General features: G+C 39.1%; 2 protein-coding genes across 4 annotated transcripts; one reads left to right on the top strand and one right to left on the bottom strand.

The window, feature by feature from the left end:
- Positions 1-604: 604 nt before the first annotated feature.
- On the bottom strand, positions 605-13,133 carry LOC130909046 (potassium voltage-gated channel subfamily G member 3-like). 3 transcript variants are annotated; one of them, XM_057825106.1, is made up of 5 exons: positions 12,696-13,133; positions 8,706-8,832; positions 8,424-8,523; positions 6,344-7,102; positions 605-1,700 (listed from the first exon to the last, which is right to left on the bottom strand). In XM_057825106.1, exons 4-5 carry the CDS (start codon positions 6,916-6,918, stop codon positions 1,073-1,075), a joined length of 1,203 nt encoding a protein of 400 aa, XP_057681089.1. In that variant the 5' UTR covers positions 6,919-7,102; positions 8,424-8,523; positions 8,706-8,832; positions 12,696-13,133; the 3' UTR covers positions 605-1,072. The 3 variants fall into 3 exon arrangements, with proteins under 3 accessions (XP_057681089.1, XP_057681088.1, XP_057681087.1); XM_057825105.1 differs by having other exon boundaries at positions 8,424-8,589; XM_057825104.1 differs by having other exon boundaries at positions 8,424-8,622.
- LOC130909047 (uncharacterized) lies at positions 9,326-11,598 on the top strand. The gene is made up of 2 exons (XM_057825107.1): positions 9,326-9,472; positions 10,609-11,598. Exons 1-2 carry the CDS (start codon positions 9,374-9,376, stop codon positions 11,227-11,229), a joined length of 720 nt encoding a protein of 239 aa, XP_057681090.1. The 5' UTR covers positions 9,326-9,373; the 3' UTR covers positions 11,230-11,598.
- Positions 13,134-15,375: the final 2,242 nt, after the last annotated feature.

Genomic DNA, 15,375 nt, shown 5'->3' on the forward strand with positions numbered 1-15,375 from the left:
TTACAGCTGCAAGCTAGTTATTTCTCCATGCATTTTTGGGACATAAAAATGGCTAATACCTTAGGGACGGTTTGACAGAAGATTTTTGCTGTCTTAAAATCTTGACGTTTTCATGCCACGATATACCTTGAAACTGGTAATCGGCATGCTTGCCTACCCACAACATAGGTCCAATTTTAATAGCTTGTTCTGTTTCTCACTTCTTTAATGCTTCTCGTATTCTAGATTTCACTGACAGATGGTGAAACAATTTGAAATCAAATCCAAAGAGGATTGTTGGGAGGTTAGCATAATTTAATAGTCGTAACTGAGAGAGAAGCAGTTTGATGTTCTTCTGCTGTAGGCAAGTGCAAGTATTTTTCTTGAAGTTGTGCAAAGTGAAGCAAGACAGTTCAAAGACTGTGCTGGAGCAGATTTTGATTTGTTATACAACTGCATTGTGAATGTAAATTGTAAAGGTGTCTTAGGAATCGAAAACTTACATTCACCCTTTTGTCAGGGTGTTGCATGCATACAAAGTAGTAGCCTACTGCAGACAAGTTTATTGAGGCAAAAACACGTTTATTATTTGTATTATGTGTTTTTTAAACAAAAATGTTCCCACAACATCATATTTTGACTAATGTTCAATAATCTAAATCTTAGTTCAGAATTTCAATAATGTAAGTGATTCGCAAAGTAGTAAAATAATACTCTCCTTGAATACAACTGGTTCTGATAAATAGAATTTTTCACAGCTGACTTTTTTTCAATATATACATTGAGATAATGGGCTTTTTTTCTTTTTTTTTTCAAAACCACAACTTTCAAAACTTATGCAAAATTAGTATTTGTAGCTTTTAAAAACGTCATGTAAAAATAACTTCATAAATTGCCGCAGGTCACATTTTAAAAAATAATTATGCATTTTTGTTAACAGTCATTTATTGTAATTTGACTGGACCTTTTGAGGGACTAAAAATCCTCACAGATATGTAAGTATAGGTAAATACTCTGTGTTACCTACGATCCCCCATTTGCTCTTAGTTCTTTGGAGATTATTTCCTGATGTAGTGTTCCAATATTGTGTACTTCAGTCAATGAAATCAGTCGACGGACTACGAATACAGCGTGCTGAACGCACTTTGAGCTCATGGTAACACTGCACAAAACTGTGGTAAATGAAGGTAATTGGCAGGGCTAGAAGCACAATTCCGCTTACCACACAGAACCCACCCAGTACACGGCCTGCAACAGTTACCGGGTACATGTCTCCGTACCCCACTGTAGTCATAGAGATGATGACCCACCAGCTGGCAGCAGGGATGCTGGTATAATCCTGGTTTCCTCCTTCTAAAAGCTGGGCCAGGGCACTGAAGATGGCCATTGCAACAAAAATAAACACCAGAAGCATCACCATCTCGCGATAACATCGTCTCAGAGTCAGGCCAAGGGTTTGTAGGCCGAGGAAGTGACGCGCCAGCTTGATCACCCAGAAGATTCTCATGATACGCAGTACCCGCAGCGTCACGCCTGCCCGCTGAAGCTGAGAGTTCTCTCCCGTCAGGAACGTCGCAGTAACTGAGACGTAATAAGGAGTGATGGCCAGCAAGTCGATGATGTTCAGAGGACGGCGCACAAATTCGCATTTGTCTCGAGATATGATGAAACGGACAATGCACTCAGCGGTGAACCAACCAATGCAAACTGCCTCAATGATCCTGAAAATAACAAGAGAGGAGAGAAATGTTCAAATCAGACAAAACAACAACAAAGTTCTCATGGAAAACCATGTACAAATACAGCGGGTAGTGGCGCGGGAAGTGGCCAAAAGTTGTTTTGGTCGATTATTATTAGTGTTGCACCGATACCATTTTTTGGCCCCGATACCGATACCTGGCTGTGCAGTATCGGCCGATACCATACCGATACCACCCCGTTTATATATATATATATAATTTTTTTTTTTTCCAAAGAGCTACATAATTGGATGTGAAATCATTACTATCAAGGCTTTGTCAGGCTGTTGCTTACCTTTGCAAAATAGGAAAAAGACTAGTACAAAGTGAATAGTCTACTAAACCCTAGTAGACAATAGTTGAATAAACCTTTGGCTCTCAAAGGCCAAAATAGTGCTACATTTGTGAAATTAATAAAACATGTATAATGCTAGCCCAACAGTAGGAAAGTAAAAATAAATTCATAATAATAAACTCAGAATGAACTGAATAAACCTTTTTAAACCTCTCAAAGGCCAAACAGTGCAACTTTCATGAAATACAGCATTTAAGCACGGGTGATCTCAAAGATATTTGCCTTGCTGATCGCCATTTGACATCTCGCACTTTAGTCTCGCAACATTTGCTTGTTATGCCCCTGCATTGGGTTTTTTTTTCTGTTAGTGTGCTGCTCTTGTTTGTAACCTCTACCCTGTGCAGGTATATGAGTGTTTTTATTTTGGCTTTTTGGCTCGCTGCCTATCGTCTTAGTTAACCTTCGAGTTTGTAGTATTGAGCGCCGTCGACCTGCTGTCACGGACTCCTTTTGTTATTTCTTCTATCCCGCGATCGCGTGTTATTTTTTGTTTGAAAACATATCCCCCGCTTGTTGTCTGCTTCGAGTTCCAACCTTGTTTCCGTATTTGCGGATGCTAACAATTATAAATTATTATGACCACAGCATCCCGTCTCTCTATTGGCCTCCATTTTTTCGGGAAGGGGGAGTCCCTTATTTCTATTTCTGAAAGGTGGCAACCCTACTTTGGAAACAGTTCCCAAATTACTGCGGCATTTCTTTCAGTGAAACACAATAAAAGTAAAGTAGACGTAGTGAACTGACCAGAGATTGTTGCTCCGGTCCAGCGCCCTTCCTCTGGATACCACTCCTGCTCTTGCAGGCTCAAACTCGTTGTGTTCGTTCACATTTCGTCTTCAAATGTTTTATCAGGTTCGAGGTATTGAAATTGGCCGATTTAACTCCACATCTCGAAACTTTCAGGCCGCAAATCTTGCATGCAGTCATTGATTTTAATCGACGGGATTTCTATTTTGAAATACTTCCCGACCGCTGCCATTTCTCCTGGTTTGTGTTTCCTCCATATGAAAAAGCGGCCTTGTCATTGGTTAGGAGTGGCTATTGGCCCGCTCTCATTGGTCTGGAGCAGGCCAATAGCGATAGCTGCTTGGTGTTCACGTGTCATCACACAACACAGAGACAGAGTGTAGTGAGCGGCAGGAGGAAAAAAAGGCTGCGGTTAAATGTTATAATAATGGACCGGTAAATAGTATCGGCACTGTCTTTATTAGTACTCACCGATACCGATACCACCATTTCGGGCTGGATCGGCGCCCCCTGCCGATACCAGTATCGGTATGGGTGCATCTTTAATTATTATTATTATTTTTTTTTTTTTTGTTAAAAATAAATAAAATCTATTGAAACAAAAGCACATTTAACTTTGGGGATTAAATATATTTGTTGAAAGAGTTTTTTTGTTGTTGTTGTTAATAACAACACCTGAAACCTTTCTTGCTACCGGGTTGCATTGAATAAGGCGCTTCGAAAAAGTAATGGTTCGGAAAAAAACTTGACAAAGGTGGCGCTAACATGGTACAAAAACGAACTAGCAATTTTTTTCCCTACAAAAGCAGCAGCATTTTCTAAAATTCAATTTGAGGTCGAAAATGAAGATGATGGTCCTCTGTTGTCTTCATATAGCTAAGACGTGCTTGCATTGTAGGCATATTATTGTTTGTTGTTGCCGTTGAGTTGTTGCCGTTCACAGCGCTGTTAGATATTTATGTGCAATTTATTTTTGTGTTGTGAAAAGGGGGTGTTAAACTGAGGCTTATTGGCCGTTTTAGTTTTCAAATGTGTTCATGTGTCATTGCGCCATCTACAGTGTATCACAAAAGTGAGTACACCCCTCGCATTTCTGCAGATATTTAAGTATATCTTTTCACGGGACAACACTGACAAAATGACACTTTGACACAATGAAAATGAAAAGTAGTCTGTGTGCAGCTTATATAATAGAGTTAATTTATTTTCCCCTCAAAATAACTCTAAATATAGCTATTAATATCTAAACTCCCGGCAACAAAAGGGAGTACACCCCTATGAAAAAACGTACATCCCCAAATGTCCAAATTGAGTACTGCTTGTCATTTTCCCTCCAAAATGTCATGTGACTCGTTACAGGAGTGCTGTCAGCAGTGCTGCAAAGATTGAAGAGGTGGGGGTTAGGGTTTGTACACAAGAAAGCACACCCGTCTCATCAGACCATAGGACATGGTTCCAGTAATCCATGTGCTTTGTTGACATGTCTTCATCAAACTGTTTGCAGGCTTTCTTATGTACAGTCTTCAGAAGAGGCTTCCTCCTGGTGTGACAGCCATTCACACCAATTTGATGTAGAGTGCGGCGTATCGTCTGAGCACTAACAGGCTGAACCACCAGCTTTTCAATCTCTGCAGCACTGCTGACAGCACTCCTGTGACGAGTCACATGACATTTTGGAGGGAAAATGACAAGCTGTACTCAATTTGGACATTTAGGGTTGTACATTTTTTCATAGGGGTGTACTCCCTTTTGTTGCCAGGGGTTTAGATATTAATGGCTATATTTTGAGGGGAAAATAAATTAACTCTATTATATAAGCTGCACACAGACTACTTTTCATTGTGTCAAAGTGTCATTTTGTCAATGTTGTCCTATGAAAAGATATAAATTAGGGGTGTCAAACGATTAAAATTTTTAATCGAGTTAATTACAGCTTAAAAATTAATTTATCGTTATTAATCGCAATTAATCGTAATTCAAACCTTCTATAAAATATGCCATATTTTTCTGGAAAATATTGTTGGAATGGAAAGATAAGACACAAGATGGATATATACATTCAACGTACATAAGTACTGTATTTCTTTATTATAACAATAAATCAACAAGATGGCATTACCATTATTAACATTCTGTTAAAGCGATCCATGGATAGAAAGACTTGTAGTTCTTAAAAGATAAATGTTAGTCCAAGTTATAGAAATTTTATATTAAAACCCCTCTTCATGTTTTTGTTTTAATAAAATTGGTAAAATTTTCAATCAATAGATAAACAGTAGCCCGCCATTGTTGATGTCAATAATTAGCCTGGTACTCCAAACTCACCGCTGTTCCAGCTATTGAGTCTGGCCACCATTAAGCGGATAAAATTTCCAGGGCGGAGCAAGCCACAGCAAACAGACAGCGGAGTGGACCAATCAGCGACGGGCGGACGTGACGTTAGTAAAACGATGAGGGCAGGACGAGGGAAGTAAACATACGAGGAGAGCGGAGTTTATTCAACATGGCTAGCGCGAGACAGACTGTTGTCAATGACTTGTGTCGATGTGTTTTTGGTCATTTAAAACTGATTTTACCGTGGATTGGAACATATTCCCGGCTCTCCTGTTCGCCATCTGTGTTGTTGTGGAGACGACTTCAGACGCGGAAGAGTGACCTTGCTCGTTGAGAACACGTCACGCAAATAAACGAATCTGATTTGTCGATTGATTTTGTACTTGCTCGAGAGGCCGTTAATGGGCTGGGTCCCAGACTACACTTTCAGTGTTTGAAAAACACAGGGAGAACAGTCTGGCCGTGCCAGGCAAGTCAATAATTACTTACACAATGCTCATGGGTGCTGAAACCTATAAAATCTGTTGCACCCAAGCGCCAGCAGAGGGCGGCAAAACTCCGAAAAACACAACAAGTACACCTTTCACTCTGCTGTCATTTTAATCTGTTTGAGCGGGGCATTTGTCCGTTAATTGCGTCAAATATTTTAACAGGATTAATTTTAAAAAATTCATTACCGCTCGTTAACGTGATAATTTTGACAGCCCTAATTTAAATATCTGCAGAAATGCGAGGTGTGTACTCACTTTTGTATACACTGTAGTTGTGGAGATTTTCACAATAATACACGGGCGGTTTTATTTCCAATACAAAAACTCCAACACATACTGTAGGTGAAATAGAACGCTGTCTTTGTAGTAGCGTAGTAGTAGTAACCTTCGTACACTATCCAGCATGTACGTGTACTGCCATTGTGCACGCCTTGAATGGAGAAAACACGCTAGCATGACAAATTTGGACCGAAACGGCTATTTTTGGATGCGAAAAAACTACAAAAGCTCCTCAGCGCCCGCTGCTGTGAGTGATTTCAAGCACCGCTGACAGCAGGTACTCAGTTAACAACAAAGTGTAAGATTACATTGTAGAAAAATAAACCTGTTGAAATTTCAGAAAAATACTAGTAGCTTAGCTTGCCATGTGATGTACCTTTTTTTTGTTTTGTTTTATTCTTCTTTTTTCAACTGTGTACCTGTGTTCATCTGTTGTCTCAGCAGCCTTCCATTCTGGTAAGGTGCTTGCACACAGCATCACCATAGAAATAAGGACAAACAGCACAGACACGGATGCCAAGATTTGTGCAGCCACAGAGGATGTGGGCTCCTCAAATGTCCTTCGCATCCTCTCCAGCCAATGGTCATCCGGTTCTTCTGAGTCTTGTGGCTCCTCTTCGGGAAAAAAATGAACAAAACAGTCAGACAGGCGTTCATCCAGCCGCCTCTGGCAGCACAGTTGCAAGTCTGCACTTTCAAGGCCCCAGTAGAGCATTTCATTATAGAAGGACAGTTCACACATGTGTGGGACAAATCGCAACTTGCCATGCTGAAGGTACAGCATGATAAAGCTAAAGGCCTCAGAGTGCCGGTCGAAGAAAAACTCATTTCTGTCACGATCGTAGTCATCACACAGCTCTAACAACTCGCTCTCTGACACACAGCGATACAGGCGGCTGAGTCTGCTCAGTGGGAGGTGCTTCATCAGTTCCACTGAGAAGGGAAACCTGCGACCGCCAACATTCAGGGTGCAAAAACTACTTCCGAACTTCATGTTCCTTTTGAGCCAAAGACTTTGACAGTTCTCTTAAATGAAACAGTTGCAATGTCGTACTATGCTCTTTAAAAATTATAGAAATAGTCTCCTCTTTGTACATGTTGAACCAGAACGTGTCAGTTCATGTCTTGTGTTGGAGCTGTTCTCCTTCATTGCTCCATTCAGCAACATTCTTCTTTTCCTAAACAAAAAGAAAAAAGTTACATACAGTACAGGCCAAAAGTTTGAACACACCTCATTCGTTCTTTATTTTCATCACTATTTACATTGTAAATTCTCACTGAAGGTAATAAAACTATGAATGAACACGTGTGGAATTATGAACTTAGCAAAAAAAAGGTGAAATAGCTAAAAATATGTATAATATTCTAGTATCTTTGAAGTTGCCACCCTTTGCTCTGATTACTTTTTTGCACAATCTTGCCATTCGCTTGATGAGCTTCAAGAGGGAGTCACCTAATGTGTTTTTGGCTTCTCAGGTATGCCTTTTCAGGGTTGATTAGTGGAATTTATTGCTTTATCAATGGGGTTGGGACCTTCATTTGTGTTGCATTGAATGAGGTGTGTCCAAACTTTTGGCCTGTAGTGTAACTCACCAACAACTAAAAAGTAACAGTGCTGCCTCAGGAGTTATCCAATTACACTTTTCATGTGTCGACTATAGTCAGTATTTTTGCTTTATAATGCGACCTAAAATCTGAGTTACGAGTAGTTAATGTTACAAACAATTTAGCACACAAATACAAATAAAACATGTAGAAAAGTGAATCAGTGTAAATTCGTGGCTTCTTTTTTGGTGGGTTTTTAAGTCAATTTTGGAACTGACTCCTTTCGTCCTCAAACGGCCTGTTTGTGTTTGAAGAAAAATAAAGCTTTCATTCACTCTGTCCACTATATATCCGCAAATGTAATCGATGTAAGTTTCTTAAAAACAAATTCGTTGACACTTTTGGTATGAGAAAAGCAGGTTTATCAACTAATTGAATCGCTAATAGCTTTGAAAAACAGTTTTGGGGAAGATGCTGTTACCCTGGTGTTCCCTTTACAAATTTGAAGGCTGTTCGTACAGCCAGGATGTCAAGAGATAAAGGCTTGTTAATAGGATAGCTGGCTGTTGCCGTTGTTAGATTGTATTTCAATTAATCGATTACATCATCATTTTCTGGAGGTTTAATTTGCTGGAATCAAATTCATCCCAAAGATAAAGCATTTGAATGTAACAGGAGATACAAAGCATTTTTCTAATGAAATGAGGGAAACTCGGATGTAGAAATCTACAAAACTGATAGTGTGTCTAACAAAAAACATTGAACATCCAAATATCTTTGTTCTACTAATTAGGTCAGTGCAAGTTAAAATGAACTAAATGATAATCAATGATAAAATTGGAAGACAGAGCACAATACCATTCCAAACACATTCAATAAACAAAGAAGGAATTGGAATCATTTGATTGACAAATGACCTTATAATTTTGGCATTTAAATTTTTTTCAAACTCACCTCAAAAGAGCTTCACTTCTTCACAAGGGTATCACGGATTTATTTGTATATTTTCTAACTCCTCACTCTCACCAGCCAACCACATGAACGTATCTTGAATCTATAAGATGGAATCCCAAAAATAATCCTCTCATCATCCTTCCACTGGTTTTGTCATGAGAAGAAGCTCATGAGTTTAAAAAAAGAAGAACAAAAAAAACTGTTAGTCTGTTAGTCAGATAAACTGCCATAAATGCTACTCCGTGACTGCTGTGAGAGAGACACTTGTCCTCCAACACCTACCTCATCCACTTCCTTGTCCTAGTTGGGCTTCTCCTGATCATCTTCCCTCTCCAGTCCTCCCTCTCCTGATGTTCCACACTCATGTTTCATCCTCTCCATCCTCCTTCCTCATCAGAACTCACGATCTCTAAAATTAATGATTGATTGAGTCGATTTCATTATTTCATGATATTACATCAAATCTTGGGCAAAGATGAACCACTGATTTAATTCATTTATGGATCGGGAGCACAGTTGATTCTTGACAAACAGCGTCCCCTTTAGGGGGATTATAAAACATGGAGGTTGACGTAAGGCACGTCTGAAAATAATGTAACTAATAAAAAGAGAATGTTCTGAAAAGTACATGACAAAACAGGGAGAAAAATACTTATATTCTATATTTCAGTTCAAGTAAAAGTGAAATATATAACATTTCTTGTAAAATATATTTTTTCTTTTCTTTTTCTTTTTTTTTAAATCGCCTTTTGCACAGTAAAGTGCTTTGTTTTGGAAAGTTATACAGTACGTTTTTTTTCCACCATTTTAGCCAACCCCACAATCCTTTAATGTCTATGTAGATCTTTGATCCTTAGTGCCTTTATTTCTCAATATTAGCATGTCCTTCATTAAATCACATGTTAAGCCAGAGAGAAGAACCTATTAGAGAACCATCTTGGAAGATTAACATGGAGAAAGGTTACTCAGGAAATGTAAAGAAAAAGAGCTCAGGAAACAAACATAAAAAAACATTTTCACATTTAGTGAAATGGGGCTTCCCAAGCAGGGTGAGTTTATCTCTTAAGTTTCAACAACTTAAATTTAGCCTTTGTGTGTTGTTGCATCATGTCTTAAGTTTTAATGTTCTAATCTTTGGTAAACATGAGTTTTTTTGTTTTTTTTTAAATGTTGATTATTTGATGATTCAAATGAAAAAGTACATTTTTGATCTGGAATCTGTAAATAGGGTGGATTAAGTTGCCCTTTGAATATAGTTCAATGTATATAACTAATATTAAAAGCTATTTAACTTGAACTTTTTCAATAATATTTAAAGCGGCACTTAAGTTTAGTTTTTTAAATTTACATTATATGGTAGTTTCAAAACCTTGAATGCCATTTTACCAGGTTTGCTCAACAATTTGAGTTGAAAGTGCCCAGAATGTCATTTTTAAAGACATTTTATTTGGTCCTTTTCATAGAACTACTATTACACATCCAAGCTGACTTGAGTAGAAACATGGATATGGTATATAAAGTATTGAAAAGTAAAATAAAATGGAAAAATTACAAAAAATAGAATCATAAAAATGAATGTTTGAGTCAGATCAGGGGTCAGCAATCCGCGGCTCTATAGCCGCATGTGGCTCCCTGGAGCTTTTTCAAAAATCTTTGGACATGGAAAAAGATGGTGGAGAAAAATATATTTTTTGTTTTAATATGGTTTCTGTAGGAGAGCAAACATGACACATTCTTCTAATTCCTTGATATTGCAATGAAGTTCAAATTGAGGCGGCATCGTACAACAGAGTAGTCATGTTGTGCGTCATGTAGGATGCACTGCAGGGAAAATAAACATTTAATCATAAAGGCTCATTATGTATTTGTAGTCAGTCATTTTGTTAGTAGGCTAATGTAGCTAATATAGATACATAGAGCATGTGTTGCCTTCACTATAAGGCTTATATAAGGCTTTTCATTTTTTTGCGGCTCCAAACATTTTTGTTTTTTGGTCCAATATGGCTCTTTCAACATTTTGGGTTGCCTACCCCTGGGTTAGATGCTTCACTAACTCATAAGTAGTTCTGTGATGTGATCGTGCGTGGCTCAATTTTTTACTGATTTTCATTAACTGTGGCACAACTAGGATTCTATTCATTATTGCCATTGTGTATGTTCAAAATTTTATCCTTTTTTTTTTCAGCCACTACAGTTGCATCCTGGGTTTGCCCCGGGTGTGGTATACCATGACACACCAGAGAACGGCTTCATCCTTTACCAGCACTCATATAATGAGTTGGTTGCACAAAATGCAGCTCTGAGAGACCAGCTGGCTTTTCAGCGCAACCGACATGAGCATGAAAGACAGCGCCTCCTAAAAGCTCTGAAGAAACCTAACTCGGATGTCCTTATTACAGCTGTAAATGACAAATGGCAACAATGGTGGGCTATCCGAGAACAGCAGATTGCTGCCCAGTTACAAACTGAGTGGCATGGCATGCATTGGTACATAAATGAGATGAATGCTAATTTTTGCAGTCATATGGAATCCCTGTATGAGCAAAATGCAGAAATTGTTGGCTATCTTCAAAGTCAGATGGATAACATGCAGTGGTACACGGAAAGGGCCATCGCAGAGAAGAATGATCTCATCAAAAACCTCAGAAAAGAAAATGCTGTACTCAAAGCACAAAATAAAGAGATGACTTTCCAGCTCTGCAAATTCAAAGCAGAAACCCCAGAACACCAGAAACCCAAAGATTCGCTCGACGTCCCGGAACAACAGTTGCAAACTGAGAAGGAGGCAGGGGCGGACTGGGACTAAAAAGCAGCCCTGGACTTTGACTCAGCCCAGCCCACAAGAATCGCTTTACGAAGGGAAACAGACCCCCTAGGGGTGTCTGGGGGCATACCGCCCAACCCCCCAACCCCGGGGAGAATTTTTTTTTTTTTTTTTTACATTTTATTGTAAAATGCATCAATTTCTTGCACTTTAAGAGAAAATGAAGAAAATATGTTTAGACTGTCACGGTCTGGGTGGCACGGTGGCTTAGTGGTTAGCACATCTGCCTCACAGTTCTGAGATCAAGGGTTCAATCCCGGGCTTCGGCCTTCCTGTGTGGAGTTTGCATGTTCTCCCCGTGCCTGCGTGGGTTTCCTCCGGGAACTCCGGTTTCCTCCCACATCCCAAAAACATGCATGGTAGGCTGATTGAACACTCTAAATTGTCCGTAGGTATGAGTGTGTGCGTGAATGGTTGTATGTCTCCTTGTGCCCTGTGATTGGCTGGCAACCAGTTCAGGGTGTCCCCTGCCTACTGCCCGTAGTTGGCTGGGATAGGCTCCAGCACCTCCGTGACCCTCGTGAGGAAAAGCGGCATGGAAAATGAATGAATAAATGTCACTGTCTGACTTGGGGCGCTCAAAGTACTGCAAGGCTGAACTGGAGTTGGGTTCATTTTCTGTACTAGCTCTATGATAGACCTAAATAAACAAATGAAAGAATGTATTTTTCAAAGCAAGTTTTAAGTATTCGGGCAAATTCCACATTCTGAAACTGTCAATGATTATGATGATGATGACAATGACAATAAATTCATTCATTCATGTATCCGATTGATTATAATATATCTCTATATATCTCTGTCTATAAAACAATTTCATTGTTTATGCCATAATTCAGTGGTCTCCAAACTATTCCACATAGGGCCGCAGCCGGCACAGGATTTCATTCCAACAAAACAAGACAACACCTATGCACCAGTCTGGTGTCTTACAAGTGTAATCAGTTGATTGCAGTTAGGTGCTGCTTGTTTTAGCAGAAACTTCATTGGTTAAACTGTCGGTACTCGATCGGTTGAAAGAAAAACCAGGCCCCACAGTGGCCCTTGAGGACCGGTTTGGAGACCCCTGCCATAATTAATCTTGCCATACAAATAATAAATTTCAATGAAAATACAATAAACATTTCAAGACAAATCCTGTATACATAACCTTCATTGGAAAGTATTCACCAGAAAACAAAACGATATATAAATGATTAAAAATATATATCAATTTAACTACCTAAACTGTAAAGTTAAACCATTCATTTTATTAATATTTTGTTATATTTCTTCTGAATTAATATTGCTGCTGCGTGTGCATACGTTGTTTTACAGCTAAAATATTTTTTCTTAGGAGAGTGATAGTAGGACTAGCATATTGTAACTTGACACGATTGCCAACGGGTACATCGACTAGCTGGCACTAACCCTTTAATTGTCATTTATTTCATTTAAAATGTACCTACCTGGTGGATAACAATTGCCAGTATACCGAACAAGTGACCCTCTTCATCCATTTTTACTTGCTCTGCGCTTGTCTGGGGAACTTCCCTCTCGAACTTCCACCAGCTTATCATTACCCCCTCCCTCTTTTTTTCTCTCTCCCTGAACCGGCTGCGCGTCAGAGCGGCTGCCGCTCCCCCTCTCACGCCGGGAGTGGGCTGCTGTTACCCGACGTGGCCGTTGCAGCCAGACTGCTGCTTGCGAAAATATTTGTCAACTTATGACATTTTGATGCTTCGCTCTCCAGTTTCTTTAATTTTTTTCTTCCTAACCTTCTTCGCGCCACCCTTCTCTTTTCTTTTTTTGCCACCACCATCCATATTGTGCATTAACGCTCGTCGCCATTTTGCTTCCACAAGGAACCAATGAAGGCAACTTTGTGCTTCTTTCGTTCTTCTATCAGACTGGTGATGAACAGCCAGGTGCATTGCTGCCACCTGTTGGATTGGATGCGAACTGTAGATAATCAGAGGCAAGGGGGGACAAAAACAGTGATGTATAATGAATGGCGGCCGCCGGCCGTCCAGGGCACCGGCCGTTCTGTGATCCTCCAGAACCCACAGATTACCAGTCCGCCCCTGGAAGGAGGCAACCACTAGTTATTTCCTTGAGGAGATCCCTAAGCAAATGCAAAAGCTAGAGGAAGCTTTCAACATCCTCACAGTGCACAGAGCCTGAGTAAGGCACTTTGGATAATCACTTTTGATGAAATTCGATGTTTAGTTGGAAGACTTACTTTGCCATTGATGTTTTACAATTACATCCATTGCTATTGTAATTGTTGATTAAGATTTGGGTTCAAAACTGTCTGTCACAACAGGATTATGCAATTTCAAAATAACCAAGGAAAAAGTAGTGGAAACAATGAAGATAGTTATAACTATTGCTTGTACTCTTTGATTTTCTGTGTATTTTATAAAACTGTTTAGCCTTAATGTTGGATTTGTTTTATGTTATTCAAATAAATAACCCTCTCACATAATCCATTAGCTGTTGTGTTTATTGGTTGTCTTCAAGGTAGACTACAGCAAAAAAAAGTGCTTGGACTGGAATAATAATATAAAGACTGTCCAACAAGGCATATCATAAATGGTACAGATATTGGAGGTACCAGTATTGATAGTGTAGTCAAAATGCCTTTGTTGGTTCTTTATAATAAGCTTGTTTACACATATGGTAGGTTAGCGTGATGGCAAAGATAGGGTTTACAAATGTACAAAAATTATACTGTCCAAAACATAAAAATAATTTTGTTGCTAAGGTAGAAAAATACTATAATGAAGACGCTTACTCATTTTGAGTGGCATTCATAAAATTTTTTTTAAAAAATGTTTTCATTGCTGTACCTCAGGGGTGTCCAAACTTTTTGCAAAGGGGGCCAGATTTGGTGTAAAAATGTGGAGGGCCGACCTTGGCTGACGTCCTATACGTATAACAATATATTTAAGCAAATTTTAGCAAGCCATTCTGTGTGTCACATTTGCTTTATTATTTTTCTAAATAATTTCAACAATCTCTCAACTACCCTTTGTGGCGTTCTCTTTCGACTCTCGGGCTCTTGTGAAATACTGCTGCTCTGAAATTAAACTAGCTTCAAGTTGCTTCAATTTCTCACTGCGTATCTTCCCTGTAATCTTGTCTTACATGTCAGCGTGTCTTGTTTGGTAATATCGCCTCATATTGAACTCTTTAAAAACAGCGGCTGTCTCTTTGCAAATGAGGCAGACACAGTTGTTGCGTATTTTAGTGAAGATATAGTCCAATTTCCACCTATCCTTGAAGCGTCAGCCGTTGCAGTCAACATTCTTTTTTTGTTGATTATTGCCATTTTAGACAATTGAAAGTAAAGGATCACACGGGGTAATGTTGCTGAGAGTGCTGCTGCCATTTAGTGGGTAAATGAGGAGCAGCATTTAGCGTGTAAGCTACTTCATATTCTGGTAGCAGTACTGCTGACCAATTTATTAAGTCTGTGCGGGCCAGACGTTATTGATTATTGATTTATGACAGAGGCTGGTGGCCGGATAAAAATTGATCACGGGCCGCATTTGGATCATATCTACTGTACCTATTCAGCACTATGTGCATGCAACAGTGCTGACCCGACACGCTTATAAGAGCTCCCCCTAAGTGGGACCAGAGACCAGCCTGGTGGGGGAACTGAAGTCTAGGAAGAGTTTTATAACCCTTCAGTACCACAGAATTCCACTCGAAAATGACTTTAAAACTGAGAAATCTATGTTAGAGATGCATTTGAGTTTAGGCAATTTTGTCATCAAAATAAACATTTTTAAAAGCCTGCTACAATCTTAATTTGAAATAATTGGTAAAACCCTAGTAGTAGTAGCAGTAATATTCTACACAATGTGATACAAAGACTAGATAACACACACATACAGTGAGGAGCAGAAGTATTTGCACCCCTTGTGATTTTCCATGTTCACCCACTTAGAAAATAGGTAGAGGTCTGAAATTTCAATCATAGATGCATTTCTACTTATAGAGACATAATTTTGAAAAAAACATCCCGTACTCAAATTGTATGAGTTTTCAATCATTTATTCGTAATTTACTGGGGTTCATAAGAATTTATTCCCCTGAGAATCAGCAATAATTATGACACTCAAGAGTAGTCAGTCTACC

The sequence above is a fragment of the Corythoichthys intestinalis genome, chromosome 20 (assembly GCF_030265065.1).
Source record: "Corythoichthys intestinalis isolate RoL2023-P3 chromosome 20, ASM3026506v1, whole genome shotgun sequence".
Lineage (NCBI taxonomy): Eukaryota > Metazoa > Chordata > Actinopteri > Syngnathiformes > Syngnathidae > Corythoichthys > Corythoichthys intestinalis.

What these genes read in the sequence shown, in the direction of transcription:
- LOC130909046 (XM_057825106.1), bottom strand. Translation starts at nt 6,918, where the DNA reads ATGAAGTTCGGAAGTAGTTTTTGCACCCTGAATGTTGGCGGTCGCAGG. An exon ending in GAGACAACAGATGAACACAG is followed by an intron (nt 1,701 to 6,343) that starts GTACACAGTTGA and finishes TGTTATTTTCAG; the next exon opens with GATCATTGAGGCAGTTTGCA.
- LOC130909047 (XM_057825107.1), top strand. Translation starts at nt 9,374, where the DNA reads ATGGAGAAAGGTTACTCAGGAAATGTAAAGAAAAAGAGCTCAGGAAAC. An exon ending in AATGGGGCTTCCCAAGCAGG is followed by an intron (nt 9,473 to 10,608) that starts GTGAGTTTATCT and finishes TTTTTTTTTCAG; the next exon opens with CCACTACAGTTGCATCCTGG.